Source organism: Desmodus rotundus, chromosome 6, assembly GCF_022682495.2.
Source record: "Desmodus rotundus isolate HL8 chromosome 6, HLdesRot8A.1, whole genome shotgun sequence".
NCBI classification, from domain to species: Eukaryota; Metazoa; Chordata; class Mammalia; order Chiroptera; family Phyllostomidae; genus Desmodus; species Desmodus rotundus.
Genome location: NC_071392.1, coordinates 79,071,784 through 79,089,669, shown reverse-complemented (window position 1 = coordinate 79,089,669; position 17,886 = coordinate 79,071,784). Strand labels below are relative to the sequence as shown.

Genomic DNA, 17,886 nt, shown 5'->3' with positions numbered 1-17,886 from the left:
TTAACGATTTGAATGGCTACCTCAGAACAGCGGGGAAAGGGTGAGTGAGCAGATCCATGCCTGCCATCTACACTTCCAGCTGGGAGTGCTCAGTGGTGGCAACAGAAATGAGAGAGGGCAAGAACCCTGAAGGCCCGAGACAACTTGGTCGGGCGTTCCGAAGCCTGGAACACTCTACAAAGTCACCACCAGTCACTTCTCTCTGCCTTCTCATTTCCCTCTATTTACACAACCTAGCATGGGACTGCTGTTCTTTTGTGAAGATCGTGATGTTTTTGAGCAAAAAGGAAGATAAGGAAGACAAAAATGGAGAAAATCATGAATGGAATCAGCAAATTTATGCAGGAAAATTTGGAGATCAGCAGATACTACCTACCCTGTTATATCAAGGGGAGAAGGAGGCCCAGAGATGAGATGTCTTTCTCAAGATCCCGTAGTGGCAGAGTAGAGGCTGAAGTCCGGAGTCCACTGTTCCTTTGCAGCCCAGTATTACCTCTACTACATTATGATAGCGATTATGCTATGAATGGGAAAAACGAATTCCTAAGAGTTAAGTTCCAAAAATGAGGACTTGAATCCTGGCTGGGCCTTACTCAAGTCACTCCACCACCAGAAGCCTTGGTCTCCACTCTCAGAAAATGGGGATGGTGTCTGCTGATTTACAGAGTTATTTTCTAAATATATGTGAACATGTAATACAGGCTGTTGCACACAGACACCCAAGGCGATGTGCCATCCATCGGTATGCTTTCCGCAGCAAGGGAGCACAGCAGTACGAGGGTCTGTCTTCTCATGTAACAAGGAGCCGAGGGTGGGGTGGGCTCCGGGAACAGAAAGCCAAGGCTCCTGCAGCTGCCGTCTGTGGCTCTCTCAGCTCTTCACTCCTCCCGAGTTATTTTATCCTCAAGTTATCTTCTCTGACAACGGCAGGAGAGAGAAAAGCTCTCCTATCTATGGAAGAGAAATCTTTCCCTTCGGTCTGGACTTCTTCTTCACGGGCTGAGCTTCCCTAAGAGCAGCTCAACAAGCACAGGTTAGAAGGACCCGAGCGCGGGTGTAGTGGCACCAACTGAAAGGTAGGTGCCCCCCAGGCTGACAGTGTCTGAGCTCGTCAACATGCAGGAGGTCTCATGAGTATTAGCTGAGTCTATTTTCCATATGAAATATCCATGAATAGCTTAGTACCACGAGACACTCAACAGGATCATGTGCATCTTATCAGCGGGTTGCAGTGTGTGCGTCCTTCTAGAGAAATCCATGAGACTCTTTACTCCGAGTTTCACTAAATCCATTTCTCTCTTATTCAGTCTGAGCATTGCGGTCTGGCTCCACAGGTAGCAAATTGAATCCGTTTTGTGGCCCAGTGCAGGCAGATTGAAAAGAATATGGCAGTGAGAAAGAAGCAAGTGCGCTTGCTTAGGCGGCACGTGTACTAAAATTGGAACGACAGAGAACTTTAGCACGGCCCCTATGCAAACATGACATGCAAATCCATGCAATGTTTGAAAGAAAGAGAGAGAGAAAAAAAAACAAAGGAAGAAAGAAGAGAAAATGTCATACAGTAAAGCTCTCACCAACGGCAGTAATGATGTAGTGAATGAGCATTTCTTAAACTTCTACCGCTGTGAAAGTAACCTGTCATTTTCCTGGTTGTGCCCCGGAATGCCTCAGCCAGCGAAGGAATGAGCCAGTAAAAAATGACACATTTTATTTTTTCATGCTGTTGTTCTATGGGGACAGGCTGGAATATTGTAACCCATACCCTTGGAACTCCTCTGTATCCACAGTATAATTAATTTCTCTCTCTCCGCTGTTCATTTTGTAGAACATTTGATACACTGGTGGTAATGACATTTCCTTTTCTTTCTTATTCTTTGGTTGTTAAAATTAAGTCCAACGTAGTTTGATTTTAAGTTTCACATGACGTGGTTATCTGATTCAGGACTGCATATAAAATAGAAAAACAAAAATGACGTGGTTACCGTGTCAAGGAAAAAGGAAGGAGGCAGACATAGCAGCGGCTGCCCTGTAACGCGCTTCTCCGCCTCTGACTGCACACGCAATGAGCTGCAGTCCCAGGGCAGATCTCATGCGGTGGAACCGCGCATCTACAACCGCCAATGTACGTCCCGACCAGTTGCCACGTCCAAATCACCTGACCTCTGAGCGCGATCCCCACACTCGTGAGCCACGGCAGCTGCACCAACTTGGGGCTGCCAGCAAGAGGGAAAGCAAACACCGGAAGGCACCTTGAGGATCAGGTGCAGAGGACAGGAGCGTACCCCTAGGTCCGCCCCCAACCCGTGCTGTGAGCCCAAGCATTACCTGTGCCGTTTCTCTGTACCTTGCACCAGGTGCTACGGACTGAATGCTGTGTCCCCCCAATTCCTATGTGGAAACCCCGGCAACCCCCAATGGGTGGTGTGAGGATGTGGGGACTTGAGGAGGTAATTAGGTCATGAAGGTAGAGCCCTCCTGGGTGGGATTAGTGCGCTTCAAAGAAGAGTCACAAGAGAGACGTCCTCTGTCTTGGCCATGTGAAGATACAGCAAGAAGCTGGTCACCTGCAAGTCACTGGACGCCAATCTGCTGGCACCTTGATCTTGGACTTCCAGCCTCCAGACCGTGAGACATATATTTCTGTTGTCAAAGCCACCCCGTCTGCGGTATTGTTGTTTCAGCAGTCTTCACTGGCTAAGATTCCAAACATCTTGTCCTAAATGCCTGATTACTACCACATGCAATGTGTTATTAAATTCACAAGATTTTTTATGGCTGATACAAATTTGTCAACATCCCTAGGCAAAGTGCTAAGAATCTAAGAGTAAATGCTCTGCCCATCAGCCGTTTGATGCCAGGAGGATGACGACGACCAAAGGAAGCACGACACAATCATCTAGCTGCAATGTCAATGGTAACTGCACCCACAACCATAACAGCAACACTGCACCTGACGGCGCAGCACTGACCGTGGGCCAGGTGCTCGTCTAAGTGCACACAGTCCTGTCAAGTGGGTCCCACTGCTACCCCAGCCTACAGATGAGGAAACTGAGACAATGACGACTAAGTCATCGGCCCAGGGTTTCACAGCTAGGAAGAGATCCGCAGCAAGGCAACGGGCTACAGGGCCTCTGGTTCTTCACCACTACACTAAAATCCACCCTAAAAACGAAATAGAAAACAGATTATCTGATGATTCCATCACAGGACGTCTTAAAAACAACACGAAACTCATACAGCAATGAATAATCTCGCAGCTCCCAGTGTGAAGTCAGGACAAAGACGTACTAAATATGACCTCGCCCTCTTCTGTGGGGTCGGATGTAATCAAACCGTACCGCGATAGGAAACACGGAGTCTGTACAACTTGGCAGGTGACACCTCTAACCTGGTGACAGGCTGCTGCTGCGAGTCAGTTTGCAGAAGGGTTCCCTGTAGGGATCATGAAGGTGTGCAGCGGACTCGCCTCCTTTTTATCTTTTTTATTCCTCTTGATGTCATCTCCTGAATGCTCTTCCTTCACCAAATCTGTAGCGTTCTACAGCATCCCCGCTAGTGCCAACCCTGGCAGACACCACCTGGGTGTAACTGTCCTTTGCTGTTACAAAGACTACGCTACTGAAGAGGCTGTCGCTGATCAGAATCTCTGCTCTGAGGGGGCCCCACTACGAATCTTCCTGTTGTTACTGAGGGGAAGCAGTCGCTTGTGCTTCCAGACCAGACTAAACATATCAGATGTCATTTCTTGTGAAGACATGACCGAGCCTAAAACTACAAAATGACTGCCCTGAGCAAGAGCGACGGGATGACGAGCGAAGGTACAGGTTCCGACATTAGGAAATGCTGACACTCGATACGGGTTTCCTATCTAGAGTCTGGCCACCGGAGACAGGACTGCAGTGGAGCTGTGGAACGAAGAGGTCAGACAGAGCAAGTTTTACCTCTCCTGCTGCTTACCAGCTGTGCAATCTTGAGCAACTTACTGAGACTCAGTTTCTGCATCTTTAAATCGGAAAATAATGATAATGCCACAGGTTGCTGTGGGACTTCTGAGAGAATATATACAAAGTAGCCAGTGCAGTGCCTACAATAAAATAGAAACTTCTCCCCCACCAGGACTGAACTTCCATGATGGCAAGCATTCTCGCCCATTTGTTCTCCAGAATTTAATAAATGCTCAATAAATATTTAATGAATACATGAATAAACATACTGGTTAGCTTTTCCCTTTCAGCAATGCCATTCGAGTCAACTTCTCTGTCTGAGTAATACAGCGAGAAATCCCGTTTGTTAGGACTGGATAAATTACTGGATCCTTTCAATCACTATGGCCCCCCAGCCAAGCAGAACACTTGTTCTTTCCCAAACTCAGGATCCAAAACTCAAGAAGAGCTTGAGATTATAAATACCTCAAACTCTTCATTCATTTTCGTTTACTAAGTCACTTATGAAAAATTCCCTTTTTGTGTATTGACCACTCATTCTACATTTTTGCCGCCTTCTCCTAATAGTTGTCCTAATAAATCAGGAAACTCAGCTGCACTCTAGTACGACTAATGGATCTCCAGTCAGAAGTAGGATTTGTCTTGGCGCATCGCTGTTTGGCCCTGTCCCCCAAACTTCTGAGTCTGAGGGCTTTCATTATGTCTGTCTAGAAGATTTAAAAAAAAAAAAGCACTTTATAAATAACATGGACTATAAAAGACTACACAAATTTCAGGGATTATTTTTATTGCTCCCTTATCAAAGTAATCACTCCTGCCCCTTAAGATAACCAGAGTTTCAAAATCTCCGGCCCTCACATTTGTCAGGACCAAAAAAGATAGCAAGGGTTGTTTTCCCAGAAATAATCATTTGGGAGTTGAGAAAAAACTAGGTGCATTTCTGTCAATTTACTTTTAAAAAAGGAAACTGTTAATTGAATTAATCAGTATTTCATTGTCAACTTTATTTTTCTTTGTTTCTACTTAACAATGGCTTTTCTTGTCACTGGTGTTAAGTTGAATGATAAAATTTTACCAGTAAAAGCTTCAATACAAATTCTTAAAAGCACCTGGCAATTACTTTTGTGAAAAATGAGAGGCTTTAATTGTATATGGATTAAAAAAAAATGAGGAGGAAAAGGGCACTGAATGTGTACACATAGTAAGAACTCCGGTTTACCAAAATGAGTAGTTATATATGAAAGCAGTCCCCCTGCTACGGACTGAACGCTGTGTGTGTGTGTGTGTGTGTGTGTGTGTGTGTGTGTCCCCACCACCCCCAACCCTCTGCCCTACTAACATGCATAGGCTGAAGCCCCTCATTTCCAATGTGATGGGATTTGGATGTGGGGCCTTTCCTAGGTAATTAGGTTTACTGAGGTCTTGAGGTAAAGATCCCCCCTCCCCCGCATAGGATTAGTGCCCATACAAGGGAAAGAGGCACCCAAGTTTCCTCCCTGCAGCATGTGAAGACAAGAAGGTGGCCCTTTGCGAGTGGAGCTCACCAGAACCCAACCACACTGGCTGACACCCTGATCCTGGGCGTCTGGTCTCCAGACCGTGAGAAATGAATTTCTGCTGTTCAAGCCACCGAGTCTACAATACCCTGTTATGAAGGCCGGGGCTGACTCGACACCTCCTTCAAAGTCTGTCTCCATATGCGCTTTAATTGGGCCTGAGAGTCTGTACTGGAAGAAACTTCCCTTTTGCCATCCCTTTTGAGAAGCAGATGACTCCAAGGACTCCGCACCTCCCTGCAGCACAGCTTTGCTTCCAGCCCTCCACACCAGGAGTGTTAATGAGAGCTGGCGGGAAGGCAGGCTTCCCTCCCGTCTCTGCAGGCACCCCACAACTGGGAGGCAGGCGGCTCCTCCTCTCCGACCTGACAAGGAATTAGCAAGGACTGGCAACGTCTGTGGTCTTCATCCCTATTTTAAATTTGAAAAATGTCACTTTTGTTGGCAAACAAAGAGAAATAATTTAGGCAGCTTTTGGGCAGATAGCCTTTGTGTCCACATATATTTAGCGAGCTGTCCTTTTCTCCCGCCTTTTTCTTTTTGCTTTCTGTAGTAAGGAAGCGGTGCTCACCACAGAGGCTGTGAAACGATGTACGATTCCAGTCCCACTTCATTACTCTCGCAATCCCCGTGCTCCCGAAAGCTCACACTGGGTACACACACATCTTGCCCTGCACCGTCCAATTGTTTTGCTTTTATTTTGGGAGAGGCAGCAAAATTATACTCCAGAAACTGAGTGTGTCTTTGCCAGCAATTTATTTAGCACAGGTTTACTGTGGGAGTTTTTAACAATTTCACAAACCAATAGCATACAAGATAACATCTCTTAATAAGCCAAATTAAGAAGTAACATACTCCAAAAAAAAATGACAGATTGAACACACAGTTCTTCTAAGTAAGGGGAGATGAAGGAATGAAGTCCAAATCTAATAGGAGATGTACTTTTTTTATAGGAGGAAGCACTCCAAAGAGAGGGACACCCAGCTGATTTCTAGTTACCAGGGCAAAAGTAAAAGTCCCCTGTTGGGAAGAGCACATTGCTCGGGAACAAAGACACTGCTGTTGGCAGCAGGCTGACTTTCATCCTTGGGGTCTCTGTGCTGCTCTTGACCATGGCAGGACCTAACAAATAACACTCCAGTGGTTTTCAGAGAGTTTTTAGGTTAACAAGGAGTCGCTTCGCCCAAACTGAAACTTGAAGGGTCCTCAGCCACGCTTGGTACTTACAGTCTAAATGTCCTTGTGCAGGGTTGCTTCTGCACCTGTTCTCAGCCACAGGCGCCCAGAGGGGCCTCTCACTGCTGACACGGCTTACTTCATAATTAGGGCAAAGCAACTGTTGTGGTCTTTGTCATTAACAGGTAGATTGAAACTACTGCACTTAAGTCAGAAACGAGTGGATCTGAAATCCTATTGAAGCTACATGCGGCCCCAGCACAGTAGCCGAGAGCCGTATGTAGCGCGTCAGCACTTCAAATGTGCCTGGTCCAAACTGGAGGTGTGCTCGGTCAAACACACTGGGGGTGTGAGATTCAGTGCGAAAAGACTGTGAAGTATCCCATTAATAATTTTTATATTAATTACAGGTTGAAATGATATTTTCAATGTACTGGATGAAATAAGATATATTATTAAAATTTATTTCCTTAAAGTGGCATATATATTTCTATTGGAAATGAACTGCTTTTGTGGCTCATTATATTTCTTTTGGAAAGTGCTGATCTGTACATCTATTAGCCAATAAAAATCCATGTCTAATGTTGAGTGGGAGTCTGTATATGTATATACTGGTAAACGTGAATATAAATGTAAATCCAAATACACGTGTGTCTCTATCATCCTAGTAGAATGCATCTGTAATTGGCAAACCAAGTCTGTACATTTCTATAAAGCTGAAGAAAGGTATCATGCTAGAAACTGTTTAGGCGTTTTCACAGTGATTATTATATGGAAGCAAATGGAACCAATAAAATAAAAATGTAAACACAAATATATTTTTCACACCCAGAGACCTGCATGCATCATACATACATACACAGGGTTCCCTCTTACTACACAATTAAAGTGACATTAACTCAAAATATTTGGGAGGGAAATCCAGTTACACACTGGCAGAAAGGCCCGGTGAATATTACACCTCTATTTAAAATTAAGTTTGATCATTTCTAAAATGATCAACGCCCTGGCACTTCTAACTAAGTGCTGTCTAGCAGCAAGTATGACTTAATACACAAACAAAATTCATTCATAACTGGCACAGCAAAGCTTAGTGGAAGCAAGCTCTTTAACAGTGCCTAAAAACAATTTGATTATTAGCTTTTCATCTTGTTTAATCACGTTAATATTTTCCTTCATTAAAATCTTTAAGGTAATACACGATTCAACTCAGCTCCAATTTGGATTATCCTGTCACAGATTGTGAATTGTGAAAATTTTAAAAGTATAGTCTATCACTTATGTTATTACAGTTGTTGCAATTTTCCCCACTTTGCCTCCCTCTACCTGGTACCCCAGTTCCCTCCAGCAATCCTACCCCCGTTATTTTATGTCCATGGGTCATGCATGTATCTTCTTTGGCTACTCTATTTCCTATATTGTTCTTAACATTCTCCTGTCTATTTTGTATCTACCAATTATGCTTTTTAATCCCTGCATCTTTCCCCCCATTCTCCCCCCGCCCCCTCCCAGCTGATAACCCTCCATGTGCTCTCCATACCTATGATTCTGTCCCTGTTCTGGATGTTTGCTAGTTTGTTTAGTTTAGTTTTGTTTTGTTTTGTTTTAGATTCAGGTGTTGATAGTTGTGAATTAGTTGCCTTTTTAATGTTCATAGTTTTGATCTTCTTTTTCTTAAATAAGTCCCTTTTCATGTAATAATGGCTTGGTGGTGATGAACTCCTCTAGCTTTACCTTGTCTGGGAATATCTGCCCTTCCATTCTAAATGATAGCTTTGCCGGATAGAGTAATCTAGGTTGTAGGTCCTTGCTTTTTATCAGTTTGAATATTCCTTGCCAGCCCCTTCTTGCCTGTAAAGCTTCTTTCGAGAAATCAGCTGATAGTCCTATGGGAACTCCTTTGTCCGCTTTTCTCTTGCTGCTTTTAAGATTCTCTCTTTATCTTTAAATTTTGGCATTTTAATTGTGATGTGTCTTAGAGTGGGCCTCTTTGGGTCCAACTTGTTTGGAACTCTCTGTGGTTCCTGGCTTGTATGTCTGTTTTCTTTGCCAAATTAGGGAAGTTCTACTTCATTATTTTTTCAAATAAGTTTTCAATTTTTTGCTCTTTCTCTTCTCCTTCTGGCACCCCTGTGATTTGGATGTTTGCACTTTTGGAGCTGTCCCAGAGTCTTTTTATACTATCCTCGTTTATTTGAATTCTTGTTTCTTCTTGCTGTTCTGGTTGAATGTTTATTTCTTCCTTATGTTCCAAATCATTGATTTGAATCCTGGCTTCCTTCCCTTCACTGTTGGTTCCCTGTAGGTTTTTCTTTATTTCACTTATAGTAACCTTTCCTGCTTCCTTTATATAGAGAGTTCTTCCTTTATTTCTTCCTTTACGCAGTAGAGTTCTTTGAGCATCCTGATCACTAGTGTTCTGAACTCTGCCTCTGATAGGCTGGCTATCCTCATTTCATTTAGATCTTTTTCTGGGGTTTTGTTCTGTTCTTTCATTTGGGCCAATATTTTTTTGTCTCCTCAATTTGGCAGCCTCCCTGTGTCTGTTTATGTGTATTAGGTAGAGCTGCTTTGAGCCCGTATAAAAGGCACCTGTAAATTGTGTGGGGCTGAGCCTTCGGTAATCCCCAGGGTGGGACAACCTGCTTCACCACTTTGTGGCTCTGTGTGGGGAAGCCTTGGAGAGGGGACAGTACCTCTGCCTGGCTTGTGGGGGTTTGCCCAGCACTTGCCCTGTGTCAATTCACCCACTCCCCATACACAACTGTCTCCCTTCCCGCTTTTGCCCTGGTGTTGAATTTCAGACTGGGTGGGTATATATATGTTTTAAAGACCATCTGGGCCCTTTAAGCAAAGTTTCTTGAAAATTGGGCAGTTTCTTCCACCTCAGTCCCGCAAGTTTTTACAGCCTGAAGGTATGGGGATTTATTTTCCTTGTGCTAGAAACCTGGGCTGTGCAGTCTAGCCTGGGGCTGGGATTGCTCGCTCCCAAGTATCCCTACTAATTTTTATCCACCACACATGAGTGTGGGACTGCCCATGCCTGTTCCACTGCCGCTGCCTCTCCACGCCATACCACGTCTCCTTGTCTCTCCACTCCTTCCTCTCGTCTGGAAGACTGTGGCTTCTTTAGATCCTTGGTTGTCAGACTTCCATATAGTTAGATTTTTTCTGACAATTCTAGGTGTTGTTTGTTTTGAGATTTAGCTGTAATTCTTTTTGTGGCTGTGCAAAGAGGCGAGGCGTGTCTACCTATGCCTCCATCCTGACCAGAAGTCCCCTGAAATTCTCTTTTACTCTGCACAGATCTTTTTGAGCGGTGTAAGACCGATTCTGACAAACAGAATATTAAAAAAAGTACTTTTAATTTTGATGACTCAGGGAGAAATTCAGCTTGGACAATTAAGACTTTCTAGGTGTTTTTAACCCTTTAGTGGAATACCACTTGTAAATTCAATACATTGTTTGCTTTCATTGACATATATCTTTGCATTTGGATTCTCAAATCTACTGCTTACCTGGGTCCTTCTTGTATATTTCACCAGGTAAGACTATGCTATAAGATAATTGCTACTTTTAATAAACATATGAGAATTTAACCATCCAAGTGGAAGTCTTTCAAAATACTTTTGGATGTTAGATATTTATCTCAGAGCTATTACCACTATAAAACATTCTAGAATTCTACTTTAGGAGCTGCCCTAAAAAATTAAATGGTGACATATCTTAGTCTGCTAAAGATTTTTTTTGACCATTTCAAGCCATTCAAACTGCAGTCTAAGGAATTAAGAAGTAAACAAATTAGGTATTATCATTTGACAGTTTATACATAAAATTCAATTAGATGATGAAATCTATAATATTTACTAAAAAAAAAATCAGTCTCTCTATGACCACGTTTCTAACAGGTCAACCCAAAAGTCAACTGCAAAGACACGGTCACGCTACTTCCACTTCCATTCCTAGCTCGGAATCATTGAATTACAGCCACACTGGGTGTGGTCTTCCATTTCTTCTCAGGTGAACAGAGAGACACGGCTGTCCAAGGTCATACGGCCCTAAAAGGGGGGAGAATGTTGTCCTGAGTCACACACTCCTTCCACTCTAATCCCACTTCAGCCCCCATGGAGAGCCCCCCCCCCCCCCCCCCGCTTTCAAATTCAGACAGGCACAGTATCTGCACTCTCAAACGCACAACATTTATTTTTTTTGTGAATGTTTTTCCCCCTAGACTGCTTTAACGAATTAAGCTACTTTTTCCCTTGGGGAAACTATAGAAACCTAATCGTCCCTTCTGCCGTTACCAGCTCCACCTAGGACAGCACTGACGCCCCCTTGCACCGCTTGCCCTGGACACCAACGGGCCTGCCCTCCGTACAGCTAGTGCTGTGGAGTCTCTCCCCAGACCCCAATCTGACTCCGCTTTCTGAGGTTTCCTCTCAAACTACAACATAACCATCTCTAACTGCCCTTTTGGAATTAAACTTTAATTCATACTAAGCTTAGGGTTTGAATGCAACCAACTTAAATTTTCTTACAACAGACAGTTAGTTAATATTTGCTATCAGAGAAGAACTTCCCGCCTTTATTAACTAATCAGTAAACCACGACAGAGAGTAGTCCCTGCAATTGTTCCCTGGACCACATTGGACATGTCAGTCTCCACCTAAAAAACAATCACCAAGCCGACCAATTTCGGGCAACAAAACATAAATTTAGGAAAAGAATGAATGCGGACTGTCTATTGTTATTTGTTATCCTGTGATCTGACACACACATCTTGACCAGGACCTATAAGCAAAACGACGACAACAGGCTCAAAATCATGAATTCAAAGGCTGAGTACTTGACCGTGAGTCTCCCTGGATAACCCCTTTACTAATGAATAAATGGAGACAATTTCCTGCACCTTAGAAATGTGTCACATTCAGGGACAAATTCTTAGTAAATTAGAGACAAATCCAGGAAAAGAGCCCACAACCAGTATCTTTCAATTTCTTTTGTTCACATACAAAGTCAAGATGACTTTGATATAAAGAACCTGAATCGACATCATACAGAATTCACTTAGTAGATCTTCTCTAAATTGTATCTTTTTAAAAAAAGTCTCTCAAGAGAGGATGAGTAATTTTAGAGAGGGGGTTCTGTTAACATGTAACTTCAGAAAATACTGCATGCTGTATTATCAATCACTTTAGCACATTATAGCTCAGAAAAGTCCTGGAGTGAAAAAAACCTACTCAATTCAATTTAGCCGAAGTCCTCCTTCCCTCCCCAATTCCTTCTCCTTCCTAACTGGCCATGAATTCAGTTACACTGCCTAGGGCACCAATGTCTAGTTTAGCAAATGCTGGGTTATTGAAAAGTATGTAAGATTGAAAGACAAATACAGTGGCAGACAAAATTTAAGGAACATTCTGTATGACTTTAGCAAGCAATTTAGCCACCCTGGACCTAAATTTTCCTAAAAATAAGTCATAATACATCCCACAACTTTAAAATGCAATATCAATTGCTCTGTTACGTTTTCCATTGCAATGCAAATAATGAACTTTATTCATCAAGCCCAAATCAAACATATCGTGAACGTGCAGTGTTTCCAGACTCTGCTGCAGCTCCTAGTTGAGAAGGAGCTCACTTCTAGTTGGGAAGACCCTTCAGTAAATCACGACAGGGGGCTGGAAGAGGATACTGGTTTGACCTTTCTGGGGTCAGGCAAGGAAATTCCTAGTGAGGAGTAAACTCAAGGGATGCATGTGGATTTGCTTGAGGGGCTAAAGGTGAAGGGCATCCAAACACGTAAGGGTTTTGAGAATATAAATCTTTAAACAGTCTAGGTGCCAATATATCCCTCTGTAAATACATTTCCTACAAGCCTCTTAAATGTGTGCTCTGATTTCACCTGTGCCAACATCTGTATCACACCTATCAGTGTGGTCCTAAAACAGGCGAACGCTGACACTGAAGAACCAGAACCAGCACTTTTTATAAAAGCAAGTGCGTGCATAGTTCTATAGAAATAATACATACATGGCACAGAACTGGTAAGGCACGCGCCTACTTTCATGGCTGATTTATTACCATGGCCCAATGTTTCATTTCCATGTTACAGACAAACAACACTCACAAATACATCAACCACCAACCTCTAACCTATAACATTCTTTGCAAAAGGTCAATGCATGGCCTCCAAAACCATCGAGAGAAAAGCAATGGCCAGCATACCTGATGCAGGCAAGAACAGAACATTACATCTGGCTCCGAGAAACACGCCCACTGAATGGCAGCAGGGGTAGTCTGTGGGGCTGAAACGTAAAGTGACGCGTTTCCCTACGCCTCTTCTGTAAGATGCACAGTCCCAACTCAAAAGTGAGAGCACTACTTAAAACTATAGACGACAATTAAAAAAACAGCCTAAGGCTTTTTTTTTCTTTTCTAGGACAGGCACTAATACACAGGGCACCTGGAAAAAATAAAATCAAAGGTCAAAAATATAAAAGCAATTTTTTTTCATAGAGCGTTTCACTTTTTTAAGGAAGCATTCAACTTATTTGTACTTTCCTTTGCTCTTATAACAGAACAGCAGTTAACACATTTTAAAAACAACTAATTTCATTTTTAAGACATAGCTGGTTATACCAAGAGAAGAGAAGGACTCCTGTCACACAGTTCTGCATTCTGAGCCACACTCCGCCATTAACTAGATGTGTGGCCTTGTGCCAGTTTTTATAACTTTCAGTGTTTTATTAAAAAACAGGATATTTACTTCACAGAAGTATTGTTAGGAGTCAAATTAGATAAACTGTGTTTAAGTGCCTTCCCCTTCCTTTGGCCTGAAAATAAGCCACTTCACTTCCTCATTTTCTTTTATTTCCAGTTTGTTTCTATGAAGGAGAACAAAGATAAGGAATAATAGAAACAAAGATCATCACAAAAGATAAGGGAAAAGACTAGCCAGTCCAGGGAAAACATCATTTCCTTATCTCTCAAACAGGAGGGAATATCAGAATTATCCTGAAGCTTAAAAAAAAGAGCTGCCAGGTCCCAGGCCTTAAGTCCAGTGTCAGGCTCCCCAACGATGAAGCCCTGGGATGTGAGCAAGGCTTCAAGTTCCCTGGGTGACTCGGACGCAGCCAGCTCTGGGAAGCTGCTTGAGGACATTTGTTCCAAGCACAGAACAGTTCTAATACAAAGTTAGTGCTCAATAAATGATTATCAAAAGAATATGCTGCATACAATTGGTGGAGCCATTTGGGATAGACAGCATTTAAAATAATTTTTTAAAAAAGAAGAAGAGAAACTACATTAATAATGTCCTAGGCATAGGCACTAACTTTTTGCCTTCTGTGACTAATAAGGGAGTATGAAACATATGCACATAAATTAAAATTATGATAAATGCAATAACAGAAATAGTACCAAGGAGAGTGAGTGGATTAATGTGCTGTTCTAAATTAGCTAACTTAAAAAAAAAATCAGCCCTGATTGGTGTGACTCAGTTGGTTGGGCATCGCCCTGCAAGGCGAGAGGTCACTGGTTCGATTCCCTGTCAGGGCACATGCCTGGGTTTGGTCCCAGTTGGGGCACGTAGGAGAGGCAGCTGATGTGTGATGTTTCTCTCACACTGATGTTTCTCTTCCTCCCTTTCTCCCTCCCCTTCCCTCTCTTTACTAAATGAAATCTTTTAAAAATAAAATTAAACCTTGGCTGGTGTGGCTCAGTGGATTGAATGCTGGCCTACAAACTGAAAGGTTGCTGGTTTAATTCCTGTCAGGGCACATGCCTAGGTTGCAGGCCAGGTCCCCAGGTGGGGCTGGGCAAGAGACAACCACTGGATGTTTCTCTCACACACCGATGTTTCTCTTCCTCTCTCTCTCCCTCCTTCCCCTCTCTCTAAAAATATATAAATAAAACCTTTAAAAAATAAAAATTAAATTAAAAAACAAATACCACATGATTTCACTCATATGTGGTATCTAATGAACAAATTGAACTAACAAGCAAAACAGGGACAGACTCATAGAGAACAGGCTGACAGATCCTGGGAGGGGGAGGTTGAGGGGGGGAGGGATCAAGCAAAAAGGCAAAAGGGGCTCATGGATATCAGTGTGGTGATTGCAAGGAGGGTTCATATGGAGGATCAATGGCAATGGAAAAAAAACTAAAAATTAATTAAAAAATAAAATTTAAAAACTCAATAGAAGATGTTATGTCAATGTCAACAAAAACAACAAAAAACCCCAAAAGATTATATAGAAAGCAACCAAATTTAAGGGGGAAATATCAATTTGTTTTATATTTACAATGCCATGCTTTAAATATTCCTTGGTCAGTAGTATATTTTGGTTTTTAATGAGCTGAGAAACAGTGCAAATAACCTCTGAAACATGAAAAATACTCAACCTGCATGTTTCTGTGCTCATGTCCATATAAGACTGTTATTTCAAGCAGTGCCTCACACAGCCACATTTCGGTGTAGCAGATGAATGGGGACGGCCCTTTGGCTTTGCTGTAACAGGGTTCGATCCACGCAACATCACTGTGCAGAGAAGTGTAGTGTGGCCGGCCCTAGAACTGCATCTCAGACTTTTAAAATGCTGAGACAACTTAGTAGTCGCCACTGATAATGATGACAGGAACAGGCGCCGCCACTGTCATCGCAGCAGTCATCAGCACAGACTCATTTACGCTGTTAATGGCTTGTTTCTGCCCAGCCGTTAAATGATGATAACAACAGTAATTCTCTCAAGACTACCAGGGTAGCTGAAAAGAGGTTCAGCTCTTCACGGAAGAGCTGAAGATGAGGGTACAAGTTGACTCTTGCATCCACTAGTTGTTTCTGGCATAGAGAAGATACTCATAAATGTTTATTAGTATTCTATTTATTCTGTTGTTTTTCATTTACTTGATGGTTGAAGACACTACTAATTGCATTGCAAAGTATTATTTCCAAGAGACTGTCTTCTGAGCAAATGGTAAACTTTTATATTATGGATACAAGGAATCACATGAGTGACGTACAGCAAGTCCTCACTTAATGCTGCCCATAGGTTCTGCGTCTTTCAGTGAAATGATGTGTAACACAACCAGTTTTATTGCGGGTTAACTGACAGAAACAACAGCTAATTCCCCGGGCACTATCACGGACGCTGGGACGGGGGACAGAGCACCGTTATGCCAGGACCGCCGTGCCCGTGCATCTCTGCTCCGACCACGGGAAGGCTCAGGCGCGCGTTCCCGGCCGTCTCTACCCAGCGGACTGACACCCCCCAGACGGGCTCTATCTGGCCTTCTGAGCCACGGTTTCCCTGAGTTTCCCACGTCTCACACATCATTGTGTTTCGTTTACTCAGTTGTATCCTTACAAGCCATCTTAAATCGCGTACGGAAGAAACTATATGAACAGTAATATAACAAAATGTATCTTACGGAAGAGGGTATTAGGACAATTTCAGTGTGTACGCCGGACACTGAGAGTCTCTGACCGGGAGAGGAGGCGCCTTTGTTTAATTCCCCAAAAAGTGGCATCCTTTAGCTTCTCAAGTATTTGGAATGTAATATAAATGTCAAAACGTTCACACAGGAGCCAGTGAAGCATCTCCTGACAAAGAAAAATGGGTCTGGGCCATGGGACTGTGCCGTCTGCGATGTTTTGAATGACAGACAAGCTAAATTATGTTTGCAGCTTTTATTTTTCTAAGGCAGACAAACTACATTTTTACTAATACTGAATGATACTTTACTTACTTAAAAAAATATATTTGGGACGTGTCCTTCTAGTTCCAGAGAGAATAAAATTGGGCACCATTTCTTTTCTTATCGGTCCCAAAGGAGCAATAATCTTCACTATACTGTCACTTCCAGTGTAAAGAAAAATCACGAATCCACCGGGACTCAAAGGAAACAGCTGTAAGGCATTGTTTTATTGCTGCCACTTTTCTCCGCACATATTTTCATTTTGTGGAAGACTGCGTTCTATTTAATTAAACACAGACACTGACCAAAGGAAAAATGCACGTAGGTATGTACCTAGCATAACGCGTGTTCTATACCTGGTGTGCCTGCCCAGACAGTTCTATTTTCAGCTGGCTCCACAAAAAGGCCAGCTCTCTCAGAATTAATGGCACTATTAAATGTACAGCCCTCTTCTGGTTTTGGTGAAGATCCCTATAAAATTATATAATGATGTCAGAACATTTATGTTTGCATTACAGCATGTCTAAACTATGATTTTAACTCTGAGTTCAATGGCATGTCAAGTGACGCTAAATAGTTCTACTCTAAACCAACTATTTCAAGGAGTTTTTCAAGGCAAATAAAGATATCCTCTAAGTCTACTTTCAAAAATGAATTTTATATATGTCTACAAAAACCGTTTGCTAGATGTATATACTGGTGCTTTAAGATTTAATGCAAGTATTTATGTTAAATGTCCTCATCCAACAGGTTTTTTTAAGTCACATTGCATAGCAACCATTTAGTAACTAATGAAGCTAAAATAATGAACAATTGCTTGAGTATATTTTGAGGCCAGGTTGAATAATTTAACAAGTTTGGAGAAACGTCAGCACTTGAGTTAACGGGCGGGTACAGAGGTATGAGGGAGAAAGGCTGTATGTAAGAGGCAACGGGGACAGCAGCAGATGCCAATGCAGGAACTGAGAACTCGAAATACCTGGGACAGCGAGGACACTAGAGAAAGCCACTTGTTAACTTAGTACCCTTCCAGAACATAGCTCTAGTTCTCTGCCTCTAGATACACAAAACCTGGAGTAGTCTTGCCCTGGCCAGGCGGCTCAGTTGGTGGAGCATTGTCCTGTACACCAAAAGGTTGCACATTCAACTGGATTTGGGTCCAATTCCCTGTTGGGGAGGCAATCGATTGACATTTCTCTCCCATCTCTCTCTCTCTCTCTCTCAGATCAATAAACATGTCCTCAGATGAGGATTAAAAAAAGACGACTGTAGCGGTCCAGTCAGCATGCGGTGCACGCTCGCCGATGAGATGGAAGCCACACTCTGCCGACAGCACACATCTAGGTGTTCCCGCGCCCAGCAGCTGCCACCCTCTCTGCGTGAACCCCCTCCACGAGCAGTCCCTGTTGCTGGGGCCGGCCAGAGACCCGGTCTACAGCACCACTCCATCCAAGCCAGCTGCAGGCAACTGCACCAAGGGAAGACATCGTACCCAGTGGCCACAAATCCAAAGG

At 42.9% G+C, this 17,886-nt stretch overlaps 1 protein-coding gene across 3 annotated transcripts in view; it reads right to left on the bottom strand.

Moving 5' to 3' along the window:
- EXOC4 (exocyst complex component 4) overlaps positions 1–17,886 on the bottom strand; it is a 672,527-nt gene that overhangs the window by 295,437 nt on the left and 359,204 nt on the right. Inside the window, exon 11 of one of the 3 annotated variants that reach the window (XM_045191095.3) lies at positions 1,435–1,944. The exons of the other annotated variants lie outside the window; for them this stretch is intronic. Within the exon in view, the coding sequence (XP_045047030.2) occupies positions 1,917–1,944 (28 nt within the window). The 3' untranslated portion in view covers positions 1,435–1,916. Of the gene's footprint in view, positions 1–1,434; positions 1,945–17,886 lie in introns of those variants that run through there. 3 annotated transcript variants of the gene reach the window in all.